General features: G+C 53.3%; 1 protein-coding gene across 1 annotated transcript in view; it reads right to left on the bottom strand.

The window, feature by feature from the left end:
* The window catches only part of LOXL2 (lysyl oxidase like 2), a 93,320-nt gene that overhangs the window by 13,450 nt on the left and 54,349 nt on the right, over positions 1-25,521 (bottom strand). Inside the window, exons 5-9 of the mRNA XM_019466940.2 lie at positions 22,492-22,714; positions 18,729-18,912; positions 12,369-12,520; positions 4,404-4,571; positions 2,382-2,544 (exon numbers count right to left, since the gene is read on the bottom strand). Coding sequence (XP_019322485.1) covers positions 2,382-2,544; positions 4,404-4,571; positions 12,369-12,520; positions 18,729-18,912; positions 22,492-22,714 — 890 coding nt within the window. The remainder of the gene's footprint in view (positions 1-2,381; positions 2,545-4,403; positions 4,572-12,368; positions 12,521-18,728; positions 18,913-22,491; positions 22,715-25,521) is intronic.

The following is a 25,521-nucleotide window of genomic DNA, read 5'->3' as shown; positions in this document are numbered from 1 at the left end:
AGGATGAGTGGGGACTATAGGAAGTATCTCTATAATGTCAAGTTGCATGTGCCAGGCCCCTGGGGCATGAAGGAGGACCAAAGCCTGGGTGGTTGGGACACTGAGGAGGGGTGGGGGAATGGAGGGTGGCCCACAACGAGGCCGGGCAACACCTGCCTTGTGCAAGTCCCTGCACTCACCTAAGTGCTGTGGAAAAGCTCGGACGGGTCTGGACAGGACGGAGGCATGAGTGGGAGGCCAATATTGATTCTGGCTTCTGGAATCAGGGGGAGTGGTTGGAGGGGCACATGTCGCTGTGGGGATCCCGCTGAGGGGCCTCTGCAGTATGGAAGAATGTCATCTGGACACAGGCTGAGACAGTCGGGTGGAGGGAGGTAGAGGGAGTCGAGAAAACATGGAGAGGTAAAAATGAAATGGACTGTATGTGGAGGGTGGGTGAGGAGGAGAAGGCTTGCAGATACAGGTGTAACAGGTTGGATGAGAAAAAGTAATTACAAAGGGTTGCCTGGAGAATATACTTTCTCTCTCGGAATAACATTCATTAAGCCAGATCAGCCAAGAGCTGTGTTCCCGGCCCAAATGGCACTGCCTCCCTGTAGTCACTCTGAGTGATGCCTTTGGCCTAATTTGAGGGGTTCTCAGGACCCCATGAAACTTCTCATCTGCCATGAGGATGTCAAGGGCACCGTTGATCTCATAACTGTCCATTTTCATGAGAAATTCCCTTCCATCTTGGAAACTAGAACAGTGAGTTGCTCCTATCTCATGGGTTTGTTTCTATTTCATGGATACTGGTATTAATGACCAGGTTTCCTTCCTTTTTTGGCTGTTAGGAAGTTCATGGTGAATTTTATGACCTCCCAAGAGTAAATGTATAGGACTCCACACTATAATTTTTTATTAACCTCTCTCTTGGTTCCATTTTGAGCCACTACCTTTTTGACAACCCCTACTTTCTTGCTGTTTTTTAAAATGTTTGTATTTATTTTTAGAGAGAAGGGGATGGTGGAAAGAGCAGAGAGAGAGGGAGAGAGAGAATCACAAGCAGGCTCTGTGCTGTCAGCATGGAGCCTGACGCGGGGCTCGATCTCATGACCCTGAGATCATGAAATCAAGAGTCGGACGCTTAACCAACTGAGCCACCCAGGCACTCCTTTTGTATCTGCTTTTATTTCATGCTACCTTTCACTGAGGTTCATATTATCTTCCTTTATATATTCCTTTTGGCAATAATGGTATATTACAAAATAAAATAAATTAAGAAGCAAAGGAAAGGCCCCTGACTGCTTTCTCTCTGCTAGGATTTTCTTCCTGGGGCAGGGGTGGGGGCGGCTGGCAAGGGTGATGATCTCCTCAGACAGGACGCGATAACTTGTGCTATCTGCCCAGAGAAGCTCATGCCGGGTGGACAGTCCCACCTTACAAGGCTTGGGTCAGTGAGTCTAACGGGGTCGATGGGCAGACGAAGCTCACTGAGTTCAGGTTTACTCTTCCCCAGGTTCTCCATGATGGTAAAAGACGTGCATCATTGTTTATTGTGCACGTGTACGTATTCATTGTCACATTTAATTTCCAGTGTCTCAGAAAAAAACAACTGTAAATCATAGTGGTTAACTAACTTTGCCAAAGTCACCTAATAAATGGCGGGTGGGGTCTGATCTCAAGTTCTCTGGCCAGATCCTGGGCCTCTGCCACCTGCCAGGTTCTCGAGGGAGAAGGCTAAGTGTGGTTTTATAAGGCCGGGGTGGGGAGGGCAGAGTCTGGGCATCAGGACAGCAGTGTGCCCGCAAAGCTGCACGGCTAGGCCCCTCTCTCTCTCTCAGCACAGAAGGGAGCCTTCATGAGCTGGGCCATTCTGAGTGTGGGCAGGGTTTCTCCTTCTGTGTATTTAGGCTCTCTGGGATTCCCAGGGAGTCACCGGGAAGTTGCCTCCACGGTGTGAAACGGGAGATGCCCTTTGGAGCAAGGTGAAAGGAAGGAAGCCAACAGGCACAGAGCACCTCATATATGCTTCGTCTGCTTTACTGCCCTCAGAGACATCCTCCAAGGAAGGTGCGCTCTTCCTCGTCAACTGGTAAGAACGTGTAGTTCTCAGTCACTTCGTCTACACTGGCCCTGCCATTTGAACCCAAGACTCCCAGACTCTCCAAGTCCCTCCCTCCTGCTTGTCTTTCCACTGTCAGCAGGCAAGTTGTGGGGATGTGGGTAGGGGGTAGTTCCTCCCCCCTCCCCCCACCCCGACTCTTTTCACTTAAAATTAATCTCTGCTTTCCTCTTTGGCACCACTCAGGGCAGAGGCCCCAGAACCTTGGAAGGAATAACCAGCGGGATTCTTTGCAGCCTGGCGGGGAGGGTGGGGTAGGACCCCCAGGAACGCTCACTTTCTGAGCAGGCGACTCCAGCCCCGTACTGCACCGCACCCTGGGGGCAGGTCACATCCTCATCGTGACGGCAGTGAGCCAGGGACAGCTCCGTTCCCGAGCACTTCACTCCACTCATGACTACTTTGTTAGCGAAGATATTTCCGTGCCAATACCAAGTCTCCTGGATGAAACAAAAGAAATGGGAAGTGGGTCACCTTGGATTGTCACTGTCTCATATTCTGTCAACTTTCGGCCTCACAAAAATCCCCAAGCTAAAGCTAAATGAGCCCCATTTTTTCAGATGGAGACAGCAGAGGCACAAACAGTCACTCACTCAGGTCACGCACTTTGTTGGTGGCAGAGTGAGGGAGACCCTCGCACTCTGGTTCTGCCACTGCTCCCCGAGGGGAAGGCATAGCTAAGACTCTGGTCAAACAGCTGTTGAATACTGTGCGTCAGGAATGGCAGGCACCTGCAACTCCCTGCTCGCTCCCCAGCCCCACGCCCGGGGCAGACATGACTAGTCAATCACAGCACTCTCTCCTCTAAACCCAGTGTGCTCTCAGGATCCTCAACACAGTGCTCCCAGGAGACACTGCCAGTTGGTCAGAATTGGCAGGAGAGAAGCGATCTATTGACACATGATAGTTCAATATTCATACATCCGATTGGTTCTGTTTACCAAGAGAATGCCCCTCATCCTCTAGAGAGAACACCGGGGCCTAGAGAGGGGACAGGGTGGGGTGTGTAATCGGTGGCAGATCCTGGCCCACTGCATGACCCTGCAGACACACAGGTGTCTTAAGAATGAGCTGACCAGGAACAAAAGTAGCTGGAGAACACTGTTCTTCCGCCCCCTTTGGGGCCCCAGAGAGTGCCTCGGCTGGTCAAAGCAGTATTAGCAGAGGCACTATGGGAAGCCAGGACCCCAGAGGGCGTGGGCAGTGGCATCAGAGGCCTGTCCCTTCTGAATGCTGGGAGAGGAGCCACAGGGCAGTCTCTGCTCAGGACTCAGCTCCTGCCCTGGACCCGGCCAGCCTGCAAGCAGGCAGTCAGGCTCAGCAAGGCTGCGGAGTTGTCCCGAGTCCCTCCCTAGGTGATCCCGTTCTGGGGGACAGGGCCACCTGGGCACAGGAGCTGGAATCAGGGTTGGCCAAGCAAGCCGGGGGCTCTAGCCATTTTCCTCTTCTGTGAGAAAGTGTTTGGAGCCAGGATACTGAGGACCTGAGCCTAGTCATTCCATGTCACAGGGAGACAAACTGAGGCACAGAAGAGTGGTTGCTTTGTCCTAGACCATTATACAGCAGGCTGGTCGGGGTACAGTCGGGAATAGACCTTGAGCCTCCTACCTCTGGCTCCTCCTCCTCCCGGCCTCCTTCTGACAACGTTCCCTCACACTATAGGGAACAGAAGTCAATGATTTTTGAAGCCAAAGAGCTTCCTGCCTTTCCTCTTCTGCCGTCCAATAGGGGCAGGGGCTTAGCTACCTTCATCTGACTCTCTCTCTTTAAGGAAGGGACCGGAGGGAAGAGGGCACAGATGCAGGACAAGGCTTGGAGGTTTACCTGCCAATCACGGGGAGAACGCATGACACCACTTGGGAAACATGGTCTGGCCAGAGGGGCCTCCAAGGGAGTGAGCTAAGGCATCTGGGGCCTTGGGCTGGGTGGTTGCCACTGCCCCGTAGGACCGAGTTGTTTCCTGCTGCATAGGCACATCAGGACACCCCAGAATCAGTCCACAGCCCAGGGTGACTCCCAGCACTCAGAGCTGAGTGGACCCTGGGAACCGGAGTCCAGCCCCTCACTCTGTAGTGGGGAAACAGTCCAGAAGGGAGCATGACTCGCCCAAGGACTCAGGGCAGTGAGGGCAGAGCTGAGGCCAGGATGAGGTTCCTACCCACCTCCCCTTCCCCCGCATAGTCCAGGGCACTTTGCTCTCTACTTTCTGGGTAGCTGGGGAAGGTTCCTGAAAAATAGGGGCTGACGGAGAGGGGCAGGGCCGGATTGGATGGAAGGGTCCGAGGCTGGGGCTTCTCACCTGGAAGGCGTTGCTGGCAAAGCCCAGTCCCAGCTGCCGGCAGACCACCATGGCCTCCACAATGCCCCAGTTCTCACCACACACCGTCCCCCATACGAGGGACCCGTTCCTCTCCACCAGTACCTCCACCCGGCCCTCGTAGGGGTTCCGGCCCCCGTTCAGGCGCAGCTGCGGACAGAGAGAAAGGCATGGTCAGCAGGTGGAGACAGAGGGGAGCTGCCCACCATATTGCCACCAGTCTCAATTTCCCCAAGCCAGGGGGTCCTGCCTGGGACACAGTTGGATTCGACAGCATCACTGAGAGCCTACTGTGCGCCCTTATCGTGCCCAGCATGGTCTTACGTATTAGGTCCCCGCTCACAGGCATCCTGGAACCTTAGAAGCCTGTGTGGCCAGAGGAGAGGCACTCACCCCCACTGAGCACCACAGCAGCACCTGTTTCTACTCCCTGCTGCCCTCCGTGAGACTACCTGTAGGGGCTGCCCTTAGAATCAGACACTAGCGAGGGTGCAAGAGGCCTTAAAATATTAGAATTCTGCAAGACTCCTTCCTGGCTCCTTGGCATCATCACACCCTCTGCTCACCTGGTTCCAGCTCCCGATCTCATCGGCCTCCACCCCCACTCTCCTCTCCACCAGACCCCCCTTCCGAGACACCGTAGCCAACTGCCTATTTGACAGTTCCGCCTGGCACCTTGCAAAGGCCCAAATCTGACCCTGGCATCTTTTCTGACCCCACCTAAGCCTGTGCTTTAGCTCTCCCTTGCTCCCTATTTCAGTAAAAGGCACTACCATCTACTGCAGGGGCAGCAACCTTTCTATAAAGGGCCAGGTGGCATCTTAGGCTTTGTGGGCTGTATGCTCTGTGTCGTAACCGCTCAGCTCTGCCGCGTAGCTCAAGAGCAGCCACGGCAGATGTGTAAATGGCTGGGTATGGCTGTGTTCCAGTAAAACCGTAATTACAAAAGCAGGCAGAGGGATAGGTTTGGCCTGCAAGCTGTAGTTTCCTGATTCCGAATCTGCTCTGTTATACACGCCAGAAATCTCGGAGCCATCCTCGACCCCAGCCTCTCTTTCTTCCCCCACATCCCATCAAAATCTTCCTCCGTGGATTTTATCTCCAAAGTCTCCTTCCAATCCATTGCTTCCCTCCAGCTCTGTGCAGACCCCCTTGTCCCTGGCACCATCACCTCCTGCCCCTGCCAGACCTCCGCCCCCCCTCCCTGCCCCGCTCTGGACTTCATCGCCCTATTGTCTAGTCAGAAGCCAGAGTCGTCTTTGAAGACCACCCAATCGTGTCACTTCCCTGCTCAGAACACGTCAGCGGCTTCCCATGCTCCACTGCTCACTCTCTCATCCTGTTCTCTGACTGCCAGGCATGTGGGCCTTCTCTCAGCTTCTGTGGCTACCTAACTCTCCTGACCGAGTCCCATAGTAAGTCACACCTCTCACACTGAAGCCCACTGCACACAGGTGCCCTTCTGCCTTGCTGATCCTTGTCCATCTTTCGGATTCCATACCCAACGACACTCCTCTCTCGCCTGCAGGGTCAGGGCCCACAGACACATTCCATTGCTCCCCACACGTTTCCTTCTTGGCATTTATGACAGTTAGAACTAAGCTAACTTACAATTTGTTTAATGCCTGTCTCCTCTGCCAGAACATAAGCTCCGAAGGGCAGAGCTGTACTTGTGTGGTTTGCTGTGTGAGCAGTAACGAAGCGAGCACCTCACAAGTGTTAGGTTCTCCAACACTACTTCTGGAATAAATGAATAAGTGACCAGTCTTATGGACGGAAAGCATGGACCAATTTACATGAGGGCAGGCAGAGAGATCTGGAGGTTGGGGAAGCGTCCTGAAAATGCAACCCTTAATCCAAACACCTTACTTTCCTTCCCTCTATACATCTAGCAATTCATTCCTTTGGGACAAGGCATGACACCTCCAGGAACCCTCAGTGCATTGGGCTGTTGGCTCACCAGTTCTTAGCAAGCATAACTTCTAGGGCATGAAGTATGTTCTTAAGTTCTTATTATGGGCTTAGGGGTTGCAAAAGTCAATGAGGTCAGCTGGCAAACAGACAAGTCAAGGGCAGCCATGATGCTAAGTCTCTGTCCTAGGCTCGTTGAATGAAAGAATGAGATAATTCAGGGGCGCCTGGGTGGTTCAGTCGGTTAAGTGTCTGATCCTGATTTTGGCTCAGGTCATGATCTCATGGTTCATGGGTTCGAGCCCCACGTTGGGCTCTGTACTGATTGCGTAGAGCCTGCTTGGGATTCTCTCTCTCTCTCTCTCTCTCTGCTCCTCCCCTGCTCACGCATGCTTGCTCACACACTCTCTCTCTCTCAAAATAAATGAATACAAAAAATGTGATAGTTTGTGTAAAGTGCTTAGACAGGGCCTGGCACAAAGTAGGTGCTCAAGAAATATGAGCCATCATCAAAGCGATGATCTTTATTAGGGTGGGAGTCCCATCAGAAATCAGAACTCTCTTCAGAAGAAACCAAAGGGTTCGGAGCACACGAGAAGGGGGCTGGTCTTCGGGAGGCCAATGTTTGTCTTGCCGAGTATCTCTGGGCTGAGGACCAGGGTGAAGGTGGGCACTGGACACTGTCTGAGATACGGATTGTACTTTACCCATGACTAACGTATCTCCAGGGCTATGTAAAAACACAAACAAATAAGATGAGCAGAGCCACTGAGAAAATTCCAGAATGGCAGGAGGCAGGCGACTCAGTTCCAACATCCTAAGGAAGGGCCAGCGCCTTGGGCAGGTGTGTGTTAAAAGCCAACAGGGACGCCTCTAGGTAACCCCAGGCCAGCCCCTCTGCTTACCTGAGACCTAACAAAGGCCTCTATTTCACCATATACTTCCTTTACGTGCTTACTGAACTCTGCCTTAGGTAATGCCAGCCCCTCCCCAGGGATGAAATCAGTTGTGCAGATTTCACCAGATCCATTCATCCAGCTGATGCTCATTGAGCATTTGTGCTGTGACAGGCACTGCGCTCGGCGTGGGGAAGCTTACAGACAGACTTCGGAGCACGTATGGTGTCCGTGGACCCGTGCAAATCTCTTGTGGACATGAGTTCATTCTGCTCTCACGACTACCCTGTTAGGTCATCCCCATTCTACAGATGAGAAAACAGAGTCTCAGATGAGGGAAGCGCCTCTTAACTTCCATACCAGACTACCTCCAAACCATAGGCACTAGGCCTCCTTCTCCAGGCAGGGCTGCTTTCGTTTCAAAGCGGGGACCATTGACCCAGAACTGAGGACCGCGTTGGGCCTTTGCAGTCAGGTGGCGGAGGGAGCACACTGGCTGGGAGATCTGGGCCCTGGGGACTGGGCTTTAGGGTTCTGAGGTATTGACTGTCCGCTGAGGTCACACTGACCCCTGAGGCTTAAACACTCACAAAGAAACCTAATTTGGGGTCTTGTGAAACCCATCTCGGGTTGCCTCTCAGCGACTGCTGCCTTGACAAGGAGCAATCTGCCAGCCCCTCACGCACATCCCGTCTCCCTCCTCCCCTGGTCCCGAGTCTCCAGCCCCCTGGCCTGGCCGTGGGCCTTTGGACACTGTGTGTGATGACAGACAGAGCCCGCGGACGGCAATAGAGCCTGCACTGCAGGCCCTGCATTTAGGCCTCGGAACGAGCCCTCCCACAACGTGGGCTCTGATTTCGGGAACCGGAGGTAAGCTTCCCTTCTCTCTGGGACGTCCAGATCCCTCCCCTCCCCCCGTGTGGTGCCCAGCTCCCGCCACCAAGTCCGGCGAGGTGGAGGCCCGCACGGGGTGCACCCTTCCACTGGACCAGCTTAGCACTGAGGCTCAGGATGTCGGCGGGCAGTGAAGTTAAAGAGCAGAATGACTTCCAATCGGGTTTACCACTGGTTTTGGATTCCGTGTGGACTGTGCCCTGCCTTACTGACTGCAGTGGGGACACGTGGCGCCTCCGGCTGCCCCCTTCACAGGCCACTGCCTCCTGAAGACGGACTTCATTTTGTCATCTGGAGAGCAGTGAAGGGTGAGGGCAGAGGAGCTGGAAGGACCCCTGTTCACACTTGTCCTGCTCCTGGAGAGCAGTGGGGCTCCCCAGTGCAAAGGGCCTTTGTCCAGGACTCCCTTTAGTTCTAGAGGATGCTCTCCCTGGTCCATCTCTGCCTGTGAAGCCCTCCCAAAGGTGGCTGGCCGTGTGCCAGCATCCCTGTCCTGCATTCGAAAGCCAAGGGAAGTCTCGGAGGCTCTGGCTGAGGACCGTGGCTGCAGGTTGACTCATGTGGTCACCAGTGGTGAGCGGGGGCCTCTCCTTGAAGCCCTTCTCCAAGCTGCTGCTGTGATTCCCCAGGGCTGATGAGGCCTGGAGCAGCCTCGGTGACAGGGACCAGGTTGCCACTACTCAGGAGGGAATCTAAGCACTTCAAGATGCATTGGGGGCCTTTTCTCATTTTCCAGAGAAGACCAGAGGGAGCAAGAGGCGAGCCATGAAGCTCTAACATGGCCCAGGGCATTGCTCTCCATTCCCAGGGCCCCACTCCTAGGCACCAGCATTCTGGAAACGGCCTGGCCTGCTAGCTAGAGGTGCTCTGACATCACCAGGACCGGTGGAACCCCAAGAGGCCTCGGGTCAGCCAGGGGCCTCTGGCCCTCATCCTTCCACCTCGTCACCCAGTGAGGATACCAGGGAAGGTCAATCCTCCTCAGAGTTTCTGAAAGTAACCCAGGCATTTCCCTTTTCCTATTCCCTTGGCTCTTGATGGCAGCAGTACGGGGTTTGAGAGAAGGGAGCCGCATCTCCCTGAGCACGAATAGGGAAAACAAAACACTTCCAGCCAGTGGAGTAGGGCAGGGCTGCATCATGTTTTGTTTTTGTTTTTTTAAATTTTTTTTAGTGTTTATTTATTTTTGAGACAGAGAGAGACAGAGCATGAAAGGGGGAGGGGCAGAGAGAGAGGGAGGCACAGAATCGGAAGCAGGCTCCAGGCTCTGAGCCATCAGCCCAGAGCCCGACGCAGGGCTCGAACTCACGGACCGCGAGATCGTGACCTGAGCTAAAGTCGGATGCTTAACCAACTGAGCCACCCAGGCGCCCCTATCATGTTTTGATAAGGTTGTGGTGAACCAGTCCCACACCTCATTTGGGGAGGTGAGGGGGTAGGAGGTGAGGTAACCGGCCCAGATGTTAGCATGAAAGGCAGCGCGGGCACTTTCCAACTCACATTCCATACACGGGTTTGGTCCTGCCACCAGGCTAGGCCAGCCAAACCCCCCTTCCTGCACTCCCCTCCCCCAGGGTGGTCAGAGGTGAATTGCAGGTCAGCAAGGGTGGTCGCCTGGTGACCTCACTGCCACTCCCACAACCTCCTCAGCTTGGCTCCTCCCTCCCGGCAGGGAGGGAAATGAGGCTTCGCTGTGGTTGGATGACCAAAGCTACCGGGCTCCAAGTTTGTGGCTTTTTATTAGCCATTCAATAGACAAGTCAATTTCCTCATGCACTGGGTTGGAAGGGAAGCTAGGGAAATCCTCTCTCTCACCCCCTTATTTTCAGAGGAGAAAACTCAAGCCTCAAAGAAATTAAATAAGGGATCAGCCAGGGAGTGAGTGTTGTGAACTGTGTCCCCCCGTAAAACTCACGTGCTAAAGCCCTAACCCCTAATATGGCTGCATCTGGAGAAAGTGTGTTTCAAGAGGTAATGAAGAATAAATGAGGTCATCAGGGTGGGCCCTCGTCCAATATGACTGGTGTCCTTATAAGAAGAGGAAGAGGCACCGGGGATGCAGACGCAGAGGCCACACGAGGACACAAAGAGAAGGCGGCCATCTGCAAGGCAAGGAGAGAGGCCTCGGGAGCAACCAAGTCTGCCAGCACTTTGATCTTGGATTTCTAGCCCCTAGGACTGGGAGAACATAAATTTTTACTGTCTAAGCCACCCAGTCTGTGGTATTTTGTCATGGCAGCCCCAGAGAACTAACGCAGCGATAAAACATGGGAATCCTGATTGCTCTGCCCGGCGTTGGTGCTGGCGGCCTTGGGAGCCCCACGCCACGCCACGTGGAAGGCTGGCCCGCTGCTGCGCCGAGACAACCGGCACAGCCCATACGACTTTCTTTCACGGTGACCGTCCCCATCTCCTTTCTGGGGGATCGCCACCAGGTGTAAAACTCCCCCACGCTGCATGCCTGAGCTCAGGGAGCAGCTGGTGGAGCCTGGAGGGCCTGTGCAAGACTAAGGCCGTTGGTGCCGGGAATGTGGTGCCTCCTTTGGCATCAGCGAGCACACGGCCTGGCTCAGCCATACCAACCATAAAATGCATCTGGAAAACATCACTTTCTCTGGCCCAGGTCTTCCATTTGTGTTGGGAACCCCACCCCACCCAACTCCAATCAGCCCAAAGTGAATGGTGCCACAGCATACTGTGACATGTGGCATGTTACCTCTCATAGCCCTGTTATGGCTATCTTGGAATGCCGCCAGACAATTAGCAGTGGTGAGCCTTCCCCGTGGCTGTGGGCTTGTGGCCCATGCTCCTGCTCGCCCACAGGCAAATGCATGGCTTCGCTGAGCACTGTTGGGTTCACGGTTTTGGCCCCATTGGGCAGTGAATTGCACAACACATGCCGCGGCTGACCAGTTTAGTAGTGTCTTTGGCATGCTGGTGCCAAGGTCAAGAATCACTGTCAAAGCAAGAACCCAACTGGGGAACCATCCTGCACCCTACTATGTCTGCATTTGCTCACTTTTACTTATTTTTATTTTTTGTAATGTTTACTTATTTATTTTGAGAGAGAGAGAGCATGAGCAGGGGAGGGGCAGAAAGAGAGGGAGAGAGAGAGAGAGAAAGAATCCTAAGTAGGTGCTAGCAGCACAGAGCCTAGTGCAGGGCCTGAACCCATGAACCATGAGATCATGACCTGAGCCAAGATCAAAAATCGGAGGCATAACCCACTGAGCCACCCAGGCACCCCCGCATTTGCTCGTTTTCAAAAATAAGTGCTTAAGGAGCACCTGGGTAGCTCTGGTTGAGCATCTGACTCCTGATTTTGGCTCAGGTTATGATCCCAGGGTCATGGGATTGAGCCCCCTATCAAGCTCCAACCGAAGCAACCCTCAAAGATAAAAAATAAATAAAAAATAAAAAAGTTTCTTTCTCTCTCTCTCTCCCTCTGCTCCCCCCCCCCCCCACCACCCCCTGCTCAGGCTTGCATGCTCTCTCTCTCTCTCTGAAAAAATAAAAAAATACAAAAATAAAATAAGCACTAAAGAAACCCTTCCAACACGCCGGCCCTATAGCAGATAATGCACAGGACCCAGACAAGTTCATGGTGTAGTGAAGAGCAGTAAACAGGATGTACTGGGCCTTTCTGTAGGATTGGATAGCCCGAGAGGAATTCATCTTGTTGGCTACCCCTGTGGAAAGATCACCCACGCTAGCCACACGACGTAGGTTTTTAGCGACTCCATCTCAGGAAAGGACGGGTGCGTCTCTGGTATAATGCTAAGTTTCCCCTTTATTTCCCTCTGGTTACCAAAATACAGTCTTCTGTCTCCAAATACTGTCTATATTGTGCTTACATTTGTGTAATTTGTAGGCCTGCTGTCGATGTAGTTCTTCTGGGTACTTGGCTAGGGACCATGCCAAGGGTGTCCCAGGTGCTTCAGACCTTACAGAAGGGACTGCACTGAGATCACACCACACATCTAGTCCCAGCACAGGGAGAGGTACACACTGGATGCTCGACATGGGCCACTAAGGACAGCGGTGTTTATACATACGTTTTCTCACTTGGCCCATTTAACGAATGCTAGGTGACAATGTCCTTAATGGTGACAGCAGTGGAGCCTAAGCCCTTTCTGAGTTCATCATCAGAGCACTCTAACACTGCATGTTAGAAACCTTCAGAATGAGGCTACCTGGCTCATACTCTCTGGGGCTTGGTCACCAAAACAGAACATAATCCCCTCACCTTTTTCTGGAAGCCCATGGCAGGGATGTTACATCTCACACCAGCATCTTCCTCGTGGTTGCAGCCCTGAGACTCAGCGTTGAATTTGCAATCTATAATGGACTTCTCATTCCCCGTGCACTCGATCTCATTGAGGTGGATGGGTCCTATCCCTGGGGGAGGAAATAAACATGTGCTGTTGACAGCTTCCGGAGGAAAGTTTCTGGAATGGGCAAGAAAGTCTTAGCCAGTAAGAACGTGTTTCTCCATCCTCAAAACTTCCAACTACATCCCATAATCAGCTCAAGGATCCAGGCCTCCTCTCCCTGGAGAGACCTGCTTCTTGTCTTAGGATTCACTTCTCCCATAAAAGCAAATCAAATGTGCTTACTAACTTCCTGTGTGACCTTGGCCAACCCACTCAGCCTCTCTGAATAGGTTTTCTTCCTTAAATAAAGGAACTGGAAGAGAAGACATCTAAGTTTCCTCTTCAACTTCAATACCTTGTGCATTTATGAACCTCACAGGGGTGACTATCCCTATAGATTCAGAGTCCCCGCAGGAAAGTGATGGCACCCTCAAACTGGGTGATTTGAACAGAGTTGGAAAAGGGGGTTTTGAAAACAAAGAGATGGACAGAGTGTGGGGAAATCACAAAATCACAGCAGACTGTCCAATACTCAGAAGCCTCTGAAGCCCCTCATAGTGGGACACAGATAAGGTCCTGACGCCAGCAGGAGTGAAGGGAAGATGGTAGTATTGACCCAGGAGAGCAAAGAAGCCGTGTGGAGAGGCCACCTGCTAAGAGCCGTTACCCTTCATTGAGGAGGGACACAGTGGCCCACAGGGAGCCTGTAGGGAGACCCTGTCCTCTCTCCTCTCCCCAGCCCATCTACTGCCAGTGTTCCCTGGACACTGGCCATGTCAGTGTCCCCAAGGCAGAGAGGGGCCATCCAGTAAATGACCTATGGTGAACATGCAGAGAAGCTTCTCTCACAGGCACCCAGATAACCAAGGGGAGGCCCCTACTGTTGGGGAGAGAGAAGAGAGAGAATTCCCAAACTGACCAGTCTGGCTGAACTCAGCTCACAGGGCTACCTCCCCTCTGTCTAGCCCTAGCCCATCAACATGGATCAAAGTCAGTTCTTTTTTTTTTTAATATTTTTATTTATTTTGAGAGAGAGAGAGAGAGCAAGCAGAGGAGGGGCAGAGAGCGAGCGAGAGAGAATCCTAAGCAGGCTCCATGCTATCAGCACAGAGCCTGACTCGGGGCTTGAACTCATGAACCGTGAGATCATGACCTGAGCTGAGATTGAGTCAGATGCTTAACCAACTGAGCCACCGAGGCGCTCCCCTAAGTCTAGTTCTTTCTAGGAGTTCTGGGCTGCATGGACCCCCACAGTGGTCCCTGCCCACCTGTGATCACATCTCTCTCCTACCCCCATTCACCATCCTTCTCTAGCTGGGGTCCTGTCCCTCAGCGCTCACTCAAACTTCCCATCTTACAACCACCCTCCCCTGAGCCCACCCTCTGGCCTGTCAGTTTCATCTGCATCAGGGTGAACTTCTTGGAAGAGCTGTCTGTTTTGTCCCCTCTGCTTCCGTGTCCAGTAGAAGGACCTACTCCTGTCTGTTTCTCCACCAGCCCTCTCCATCTCAAAGTGGTATCCATCCGGCCTGGTGTTCTCACCAGAACCCAGAGGTCACCTCTGGTACCGCCTCCTCCTCTGTGGTTGCCAAGGAATCCATCACCACACTCTACTCACTTCCCTAACTCCGGGTGCTTTTCATTTCTGCCGGCGCAACACTCGTCCCGCTCTGTCATCGTCCATTTGGACAAAGGCAACAGCCTCCAGGCTCCCTCCTGCTTGCTCGTTGCCAAATATTCGCCACAAGACAACCCAAGAGGGTTGTTAATGCATACTGAATCGTGTCACTCCCCATCGTAAGTCCCCAGAATGGCTTCTCACTGCATCGAAGGGTGAAATCCACAGTCCCCGAGCGCCCTGTTCATCCTACGCAGTCTGGCTCCACCTGCTCCTCCCACCTCTGCCACACCGCCATCTCCTTTGGCTGCTTGATTGAGCTGACCTCTTCCCCTGCCTGGACCCTCTGCCTGGCCCATCCTCCTCCCTCCTCACCAGCTTGCTCATCCTTCAGGGCTCAGCTTTGGCCACTTCCTTAGAGAAGCCTCTCTGATCCCTGTCTAAGCTGGGCCCCCCTCCCATCGAGCACTCAGGTGGCTCTCTGTTCCCTGTCGGCCTCCCCGCTAGGCTGGTGGGCCCCCGACCACAGGCCGTGCCTGTGTCCCATTTCCGTTGAGGAGGTTTCTGGAGACACTCGGTATCTAGGCCAAGATGAACTTCCGGGACAACCCGTATTAGTAAGTGAGAGCCAAGTTTCCCTTTCCTTGGAAATTCATAAACAATAAAGCTTTCAATTCCTTGGAATGTTATATAGTTGATAAAAACATATTGCTGACTATGGCTGGAAGCATCCAAGGACTCGGAGTGGAGAGGCTGGGACGCACCACAGGTGCCAAACAGGGCCCCTGAAGCAGGCAGGGGCCACAGCTCAGGGAGTGAGATGGACACAGAAAGACGCAGCCACCTCGGACTGAGTATCAGATGCCCGGCTTGCCTGAGGACCGTCAGGAGGAGGATGGCGACAATGGCAATGAAGATACCACATGTTCACTGAGCGCTTACTAGGGTTCTGTCCTACACACGTTGCATACATGAATGCACTCAATCATCATGGCAACTCGGTAAAATGAGGAAACCGGGGACCTGATGGAGGAGCCAGCACTCACACCAGGCAGCCTGACCCCACCGCAGGATCTCGCTCTGTTTCCGAGGCACGTGAGGAGAGAGAACCCCATGTGCTGGACGGGAGAGGAGGGCTGCTGGGGAAAGAGCGGAGAGGTTAGAAGCACCTGGTTCTTCACGTGGGGATGCTCCCTCTGCCTCCTGGAAGCCCTGCTCCTCTTAAAGAGCTGACCTAGGTAGAGGCCTGCCTCCAAGGAACACTTCAGATCCTTCCTCCTCCCGGGCTCAGCTGGACACGACCTTGCCCCTGCCCGCGGCATTTTCTTTTACACCTCTCGCTGGTGAGGTGATGGGCCAGCAGTCGGGCTGCGTCTCCTCCTCGGGAAGTGACGGGAGCTTTCTGAGTCTCACCTCCCTCATCATAAAAGGCAATAATAAAATCTATCTGGCGGGGTGGGCCAGGGGCTCAGGAAATGGTAAATGTTCTCAGTATTTCCCTTACATCTCATCACCTCTCTATTAGTACAGGTTTACCTTTGATTGAGGTTATTTCTAATTTCCCCCACTTGATGGGAGCTCCTGGGGAGCAGAAGCCATTACCATAAATGTTTGTGGAATTAACGAATTCTCCATTCCAGGGCCCAGCCCAAACAACGAATGCTTATGAATCACTGACCTACTGGACTGGCCAGGAGAGGAGAGGTTTATGCAAGAGCCTACCATGCTTTAGACTCCGACCAACAACTGGTTGTGTCCTTCCAGCCGAACTTAGATACACCCTCGCCCAGTGTACAGCTGAGCATGCCCAGTGCTGCCTGTGGGCTCTTGGCTCATTTTGTGGACCTGGGCTTCACTTGTGTCCTGACTCCCAGCACTCACCTACTCCTGGTTCTGGACTGACCCCTGAATTGTTCCTCCTCACGATGGCTTCTCCACGTCCACCTTAGCCCTGCTCTTTCCCCACATATAAACGCTGTCCCAGGTGACCACAGGCCGGGGACAGAAGCAGGGTACTAGGGAGAAGCCCAACGTGTTGGAGCGATGTCACGGACTCTAGACCCAGAATCAACTTTGCCGGTGACAATCACACTTCTAAGAGCACGGTAGAATACAACAGGACGTAGCGTAGTGTTTTGCATGTTAGAGAGGTAAGCATCATTTCTGGAAACTTCTGTTTCGGCTTTATATGCATGGCATTTCTGCTCGGGGATTTCAGGCAAAAGGGTTTTAAAGCCACTGCTCTAGGGCTGCCACTGGCCACACTGAGCGCTTGGAATGTGGCCGGTCCAGACTGGAATGTGCTCCACGTATAAAACACACCCTAGATTTCAAAGACTTGGCACACGAAACGTACACTATCTCATTAACAGCATTCATTCTGATTACATGTTGAAATAATAATTTGGGGGATAGATTCGATTAAGGAAAATATATTATTGAAATTAATTTCACCTGTTTCTTTTTATTTGTTTTTACAAGGCTACTAGAAAATTCAAAATTACTTATGTGGCTCACGTTGTATTTGTATTGGACAGCTAAGGTCTAGAGTGTTAAAACTGCTTCACCAGGTGTTCATTCAGCTGACCCTACTTATGCAACTGGAACTCATTCATTCATTCATTCATTCACTCATTGATTCATTCATTCTTCATAAAATGAATATCCCAGGGCACTATAAGCTGGCAAGACTTAGCACGAAGAACACAGGCCCTCCCCTCTTGCAGCACTCGGTCATGGAGGGAGGTGGTTGTGGAAACAGCTGGAGCCCAGATATGTGCAGGGGGTCGCAGAACACATAGCACAGTGCCTGACTCTGACCCGTCCCGGTGAGAAGAGCAGGTCTCAGGGAACCCACAGGAGGCAGGAGCCAGATAAACCCTCGAATGTGAATCCAGTGAAGAATCTGAGGACCTGGAGTTTACTCAAGGTCACAGAGAAAGTAGGTAGCAGGCCCAGGACGAGGACTGAGGTCGCCTGCCTCCCCATCCTTGCCTTTCACACCCTCACTCTGGGTGTGGTCACTTGGCCCACCAGCCAGAGCCAGAACGGAACCGAGCCTGTCTGCTCTGTGACTTGACACTGAATGTGGACTTTCCCCCTTCTGCCTAGCAGAGTTGATCTGCCCAGAGTGGCAGGAGATAATAAATCATCCAGTGGTTCTTTCCAGGACAGCACTGAAAATGCCAACTGTCTCTCTCTCCAGAGTTCTGCAGGTCCTTGGAAACCATTGGCTGCTCTGGGCAGGGAAATAACTAGGTCAACAGCCCACGCCCATGATAAATGGAATGCTTATGTCATCCAGTGCTTATTTATTCCTCAGGGTGAGTGGTCTTTGTACAGTAGGCCTTGGGGAAACACACACCGACACATCAGCCAATCAATAAAACGGACTGTGGGAATATTCGAGATCCAAAGGAACTCCAAAGAGCTCATCATGACCAGGGGAGGAGGAGGACTGTCGTGTGGTATAACTGAGGCTTCCAGATGGCACGATGCAAGGTTAGAGTCCAGCCTAGACCCCTAACCTTCAGGGCATGCCCAGGAAACTGCAGGGGATTGCAGAATGGGGGTAGAGAGGCGTTCTGAACGTGAGCAGGACTGGGCCAAGGTGGGCACACAGGGAGAAGCCCAAATATGAGCGAGCTAAAGACTTGGGTTTTAGATTTTCTCCACCACTAACTATGGAGATGACTGCAAGCTTGTGCTCCAGCACCTGAGGCCTCGTCTGTTGGACCAGATGCACTGAGGTCCCCTTCAGCAGTGCCATCTATGATTCCGGGACTCTCTCTCCAGTCCATTGGGCTATTACTTCCTCCAATGTGACCGCTGACCTCACCACATTCCTTTCTGTGGGGTGATGGCCTTATGTCCGGCAGTATGGAAACATCCTCTCCCCACAGGACGGGACGCCCCACCCTCCTTGCCGGAAAAGGAAGCTATCTGTCACGTTCTCATGCGATGTTTGCCTCGGTGCTCTCAACGGAACGACAAGCTCGAAAGCTTCTTACACTTTTGGTCTCTGCTTAAATGAAAGATCTGTTCAGGACACTTAATGAAAACCAGGCTCCTTCTCATTAGCGTCGCGTGTCATCCAGAGACGGGCATCCTGTTCCCAGTCTCTGGTGGCGGGGAGAGAATGTTTGTGGGGCCGCACCAGAGTGGGAAAGAAAGATGACTTTTGGGACTCTTTTGTGTCTGGGGTGGTCCACAGCCTGAGGAATTCCGAGGTCCTGTCCTGGAGGAAGGCCTTGAGAATTCCAGCATTCTCGGTGGGACAGTGGGGAGCACCGGGTTGGGAGCCGGGAGACCCCTGTTAGAGTATTCGCTGGCTGCTAATTTGTTGTCTCATCTTGGTTATTCACTCCCTTCTCTGGGCCTCAGCTTCCAAATTCATACAGTGGGGGACTCAGTGTTCCCTAAGACCCTTCCAGCTCTGACTGCTGGGGGAGCGGCCAGGGATTCTCTAACAGAGCGGCAGCGGCGAGTGGGAGGGGGCACAGCAAGAAGACCCCGAAAGACCCAAGGCCAGCGCACCTGGGTTGGGCTCCCCGCGCCATGCTCTCTGTGAAGAGAGGCCACAGAACGCCCCCTCGCCCCCTGCCCCATTCCTTACCTTGCCCCAGCTGGGAGCCAGCGATGGCCTCTTTGGCACTCCCAAAGCCCAGCTCTCTGCAGACCACGCTGGCAGACACCAGGTCCCACTTGTCGTCACAGACGGTTCCCCATTCTCCGTTCTTGAGCACCTCCACTCGGCCCTCTCCGATGTTGGCACCACCTCTCAACCGCACCAGGGGTTGCTGAAGGGACACACGGTCCTGCTGAGTGCAAAAGCTGATGCCCACTCGGCAGGCCATCACTGCCCGCTCCCCTCCCTCTCCAGCCGCCCCACCCCAAACACAGGTGCCTCGGGGAGGAGCTGAAACGGGGCTAGATTTGTGCGCGTGCGTGTGCACGGGGCGGGAGGTGTGCACATGGCCCCTCTGCACGTTGGCTGTGCTGCAAACTTGCTTTGCGGTCCTCCCCTGGAGCTTTTGTCCTGGACTGTCGAGGAGCCCACTGGGACCCTCATCAGTTAGTCACCCCAACCCATGCTTGGCTCAGGGGCCTTACCACCAGTACCTCCCTGCACCCCCTCCCTCCAGAACCTCAAGCTTTAGAGCTACGGAGAGGAGCTCCTGCCCCAGACTTGGCAGATTCCAGATGGATCATAATTCCACCCTGCTTCTGATAGAGTGCTACGGTCTAGCCCTGTGGGGGACTTCAGGGCACTGAACAGGTTACACTCCAACAATCCCGCTCTGCAGGTAGATGAGAAGCAGGAGCGGGGAGACAGGGAACTATAGCATGGGTCTAACCAAGAAGGCCATGACTTAGAGGACAGACATTGTGCTGGCTAAGGCTGCCACGTGTCCAGGGGCTACGTTAGTGCCCGGCCACTGCTCCTGCTTCCCTGCCCCCGCGATTCTACTCCAATTCCAAATCAGCCCAACTCTTCAGAAGATGCGGCCCCACCAGGTACTCAGAGACGATGAGTGGCTATGGTTTAAATGCCCCCAAGTGCTCAGGGACAGCCTGGAAGCCCAATCACCTTACAGGGTTTATTTCATTGCACAAGAGTAAGACCCACCCCGCACCAGCGTTTTGATCCCACTGGATCACATTTTACAAGATGGGAGCTGGAGCACCTGACTCCATCTGCCTACACACGCTGGTCTGCATCAACTTCTGTGCCCGTGTGTGGATGTGTGTGCAAGTGCGTGCATGCCTGTGTGTGTGTGTGTGTGTGTGTGTGCACGCCTGAGCGTGTGAGTGCTGGCGTGGGGGCTCAGAGGCTTCGAGGCTCTGAGTTCTCGCCGATGCTGATTTGATTCAACACAGAGGGGGTGGGGTGCCCCTGCAGCCGTTCTATGTATGGTGGATCAGACCAGAGTCACTGCTCCCCTCCAGCCTACGTGGTCCTCAGACCACAACTTTTACCCACCCACCAAGGGCCCGGCCTGGCTGGAGGTGCTGTTTGTCAGCATTCACGTACACCGGCCACCTTGAGGGCCGAGGCATCAGAAGGGAACCCGTGTCACCATCCTCCAGCCGAGGTTCCCACTCGGCCACACTGCTCTCCCCCACTGACTGCGCCTCGTGGCTGCCACGGCAGGACAGCGTGCAGTGACAGCACTCGGATTTACAGGACGGCTCTGACCCTGCCACTAGGGGGAGAAGAAAAGAGGGACAGGGGTGCGTGCAAAACACCCACTGGCTTCAGGAACCTTTGTTCTAGCTTTAGAAAACAAACTCAAAACAACTGCTGGCTGCAGCCCGTTTGCTTTGCGGTCGAGCCGTGGCCTCTCCCCTCCCCCACCCCGTGCCCAAGCTGTCCGGCACAGGAAGCTGTGATTTCCACGTTCTGGAGATGGCTCAGAGGGGCTGGCTGGTGGGTGGGAATAGAACATGCGAAGAGGAGAGGGAGGGGTAGGAAAGGTGGCTGATCATTTATTAGGGAGCAGACCATCCAAGACCAAGCTTAATGGAGGCAGAGGGCCAAATAACCCCGTGCCAGGCTGGCAGTGGCCACACAGTCAGCTGGCCCTGGAGGAAAGCAAGCAATCAAGGGAAAATGTGATGTAAGGCTCATTTGCTCTCTCTTTTTTTTTTTTTTTTAATTCATTTGGTATGAATTTAATTCCTTTGCTTTAAACCACACAGCGAGAGGAATTCCAAAACAGTAGGGTCTGGTATTCTGGATGACACATAAGGAAAGCGCCGTGGGCCAGGCTGAGGCTGTAGGAAGGATGTGGCGATCAAATCACGTGGCGGTGGGCTGGAGGGGGGGCAAGGGAGGGTGTGGGGGGGCTGCAGGGGGGCCGGCACCGTCCAGGTGCACCTCTGTCACCTGGCTGCACGTATGCACCCTGCAGTAGGTCTGTCCCCTTTGGAGGCCCCTGTGGGGACCAAGGGGGCAGGGACGGCCGCCTGCTGGAAGAGTCAGGAAGGTACTCCAAATAGTTCCCATGCCCTTGGCTGGGCTCACAGCGTTCATTTCAGTCCTTTCTTTGAAGGCTTTTTCTTTTGTCCAAACACACCACCCCCAGCCTGGGAGGGGGCACCCAACGTGGTTTATTTCACTCCTGCCCGGGGTTCCCTTTTCCTTAGGATGAGCGCTATCACCCCCTTTCCAAGCAGGTCTTTAGATGTTGATGGGGAGGAGAGACTACAGAGGGCAGAGGGGAAAGGCGGGAGAGACAGGGAGAGGGAAGGAGACACAGCATGAGGCCGTCCCTCCTGCACCACCACCTGGTGCCCACACCATCTGCCCCCATCATGGCCTCTCTCCCTCCTCTTCCCCCTGACGTGGTCAGAGCTGACTTGGAACTCACCTCTGCCCAGGTGAGTGTCGAGGTTTTGTCTGGCTCAGGGAACCATTCCCTGATAAACGATCAGCCACCATTCCTACCCTTCCCTCTTCTCCTCCCTGTGCTATTCCCATCCACCAGCCCCATGTGAGCAGTTTCCAGAACATGCACGTCACAGAGACCCTTGGCTATAGGAAAAAGGGAAGAGTAGGAAAAAGAAAAACGAATCTCCTCTTAATGATTTTCAGGGAAGAGAGAATAATGCACTTTCTCTTTTTCAGAGGCTGCGTCAAACCCGGTTCACTTGTCCTAAGAAATCACACAGTGGAAACGGGGGTGCTATTTATGTGAGCAGACGTGCATCAACATGTCCGGAGCATGCTCACGTGCACGTGCACACAGAGGTGCTGCTGACTTACAAACATAGAACATGACCGACGGGTACAGGTGACACAGACATGGGGATGACAGGTTTTCATTTTCTGTCTTGGTGAAGGTTTTTAAAAATTTTTGTCCTTTCTCTTGCAGAACAAACCAAAATACGTTTGGAAACATTTGTGGCTGATTCCATGTGCTTTCTAGAATCATACTGACTTTCCAACAACTCCAGAACACTGTTCTCCTCTGGGAACGGAGCAGGACCCCCGCCCCCCGCCTTTTGTGTGGGGCCAGCAGACAGCACACAGAGCCTGTGACCGTGGGTAATGAGGTGCTCTCTCCTCCTTGGTGTGTGGCCTCCACAGAGGGAACTGTGATCTCAGAGTGGAATAGCAATGGTGAAAGGCCAGATGTGGGTGCTGATGACTGGGGGCTCGGGCCCAGCTGCTTGTCACCCTCTAGAGGTGGCATCTGTTGGTGTGGCCAGTCCTGACAGGTGTCCCACTACATTCCTGCCCTGTAGGGGAGTGGTCTGACTCAGGCCTGGCTCTCCTCATTCCTTCCTGAGGGCCTCTGCTTGCTCCCTCAAAAGCCACCCTCCACCCCATCCATGTGTCAAGTGGCCAGACCCCTCGCTGCATGCATCCTCACCTCTGGCTTGTAGGCTTTCCGGAATCTCGAGGGCCCGTCGGGGTTGAAGACCTGGCCAGGCACACAACTCACCACAGCTGGCAGCCCATTCTCACAGGTGACATTCTTCACGGGGTCTAGCAACACCTGAGGACCCAGCTTGCAGCTGGAGATGTGGGCCTCCGTGCCTGTGCAGTCCATGGAGAATGGCCAGTAGCGTTGCTTCTTCCGGGCGGCAAACATTCTGCAAAGGGTGAGAGGGGGCAGGTGACCAGGGCACCACGGCCACCACACCTCATTCCTTCTGTGACTGGGTGTCGGGCACCGGGCCGGCCACGGTGCTGGCTTCTTGAAGTCTAGTAGTGGAACGGAATGTGCATGGTCCCTGCATCTAGAGCTCAGCCCCACTGAATTGGCATGCACCCAATGAGCACCTTGGCCATGTGGGGCGCCATGCTGGGCACTGGGGAGCAGGACCTGGAAGGACAGACGTTGCCTCCTTCCCCCAGGCAGCTTATATTCTAGGAGAGAAGGGACTTAGCAGTGAGACAGCGTTAAAGCCTATAAAAGGAAATGCAAAAAGGGATCTAAAATAGATAAGACCCCTGGTCCCAGGAAACCCACAGTCTCAGGCAAACCAGATGGTCGCTCACCCAAACCCTTCAGATAATTTCAACATGATTCATTGTTGCTCCTTGCCTGTGTCAATTAGCAGAACAAGTTGAATGTTAAACTCTCTCCCAACGATACGCAAGATTAAAGGGGTAAATCCAAATCCAATGAGAAGCAACGAGAACAGTCTTAAAGCAGCCCGTGGGCTGAATCAAAGTAAAATTTGCTTGGGAATTATAATGGTCATGAAACTCGGCCACAGACCTTATCAAATGTTCACCCAGGAGTCAGTGAGGCTGAGGCTATCTCCATACCATAGCCTGTATTACAGGGAACTCTTAACCTGTATTACATGTAAAGGATTCCTTTTTATGTATTTCTGGAAGGCAGCATAAGGATCGAGGCGAGTCACAGTGTTTTCTAAAACAATAACCAACCAATAGGTAATGAATGGATTAGCGGAAAGGTTACCGTGCCTCAGTTTCCCCATCTCCAAATCAGAAGTAGCAACGGGATTTACTTTATATGATTGTTAGGAAAGTTAAATGAGCGAATGCTGGTGAGGCAATTAAAACTGCACAGGAAGGGCTTCATATGCGTTTGTAAAATAAATAACAACTATATTAAGGGAGAAACAGAAAGGAGGGTTCCCTGTGGTTGCAATGATGACACACAATTTCAATGAGCAGCAGGGTTTGAGCGAGGCTTTGAATAGGGGTGGGATTTACGGAGGAGGAGGGCAGGGAGGACCGTCCTCTCACGCCGGCCCAGCTCTCTGGGGTCTATGTGCTTGTCCCTGCTTGGAAGAACCTGCGAGATGCCAGAGAGAGCCAGATCGCATTGCTGCCAGTTGCCCAGTGCAAGGGCCTCCCAGGGCAGGCTGGCCCAGGATGGGGCAGAAATGGGGCCCTGTTTCTGCTGGGTTAGCAGGCCTGGAAATTTCTGTCTCAGGGTGAATGGGATGTGAACATAGAGAAAGGTAAAACCCTACAGACACCACCAATATTTTCTTGCTTTAAAAAAAAAAAAATTTGGGGCGCCTGGGTGGCGCAGTCGGTTAAGCGTCCGACTTCAGCCAGGTCACGATCTCGCGGTCCCTGAGTTCGAGCCCCGCGTCAGGCTCTGGGCTGATGGCTCGGAGCCTGGAGCCTGTTTCCGATTCTGTGTCTCCCTCTCTCTCTGCCCCTCCCCCGTTCATGCTCTGTCTCTCTCTGTCCCAAAAATAAATTAAAAAAAAAAAAAAAAAAAGAAAATTTTTTTTAAGTTTATTTATTTTTGAGAGAGAGACAGAGCACGATCTGGGGAGGGGCAGAGAGAGAGAGGGAGACACAGAAACTGAAGCAGGCTCCAGGCTCTGAGCTGTCACCCAAGCACCCCAAACCAGTATCTTTTCCTAACTAAAAATTTCAACTGGTAACAACTCTGGTGTCCCTGTGGGCACCATGACACAGAATCTTTGGAAAAAGGACTATCCTGGAAAATTCAGGAGGTGTACTCAACATCGCTGCATAGCCTAGAGTGGAGAACTACACAGGAGGACTGTTAATAATTCCGAGAAAAACTGCCCCTCCCCACTTCCTGGACACAAGGCCCTGCACTCGGAAACAACCTCCAGCTTGTTCCCCCCACCACCACCTCGGACTGGAGAACACATTTGGGGGGCGGTGGACAGCTTGTTCCTCATGACCCACCCCCCAACATTGGGCGAGAGAACACACTCGGGGGCTATCAGCTGCACAAGGGCTGGCCAGACCCCACTGGCTTGAAACCTCCTTCTGCTTCCAGCTTTCAGTGAGCACTGCCCTCGCCCACGAACAGATGTACTGAGTTCTTAATATAGACTGAAGCACCATAGCAAACACATAACCGCTCCTGCCTTTCCCAGACAGCCCTGCTTCCCTCTTACATCAGCTCACGGGAATGCACCGTGGCCCTCCACAGGCCTCCACGATGCCAGCAGCGTCCCCCCACCATGATTCACCAGGGCCAGGCCCAGGGGGTGCAGATATGAGGCGCTGGTGGATGATGGGTGGACAGCCTGCTCCAGGCCCGGTGACTGGAGAGCAACTGAAATGAGATGCAGCTTTGGGCCAAGGGGGAAGCCTGCTTGAGAAAGAGGTGTCTAGCCTATGGCAGGGTAGTGGGACGAATGCTCAGCTGGGCCGATGCAGTTACAAATGAAAAGTCCTGAAAAGGCTCAGGTCTGGGAATGGGTTGAGGGGCATGACTCTCTGTTTATATGATTAGATTTTTGTTCTCTTGACCTAGATTTTCTACTCATAAAGAATTTGGGGGGCGCCTGGGTGGCTCAGTTGGTTGAGCACCCAACTTCAGCTCAGGTCATGATCTCACGGTTCATGAGTTCGAGCCCCGCATCGGGCGCTGTGCTGTCAGTGCGGAGCCTGCCTTGGATCCTCTGTCCCCCTCTCCATACCTCCC

The sequence above is a fragment of the Panthera pardus genome, unplaced genomic scaffold (genome assembly GCF_024362965.1).
Source record: "Panthera pardus isolate Hobbes unplaced genomic scaffold, ASM2436296v1 HiC_scaffold_13, whole genome shotgun sequence".
Classification (NCBI taxonomy): Eukaryota; Metazoa; Chordata; class Mammalia; order Carnivora; family Felidae; genus Panthera; species Panthera pardus.
The sequence above is the reverse complement of the archived record's forward strand: the minus strand, read 5'-3'. Positions and strand labels throughout refer to the sequence as shown.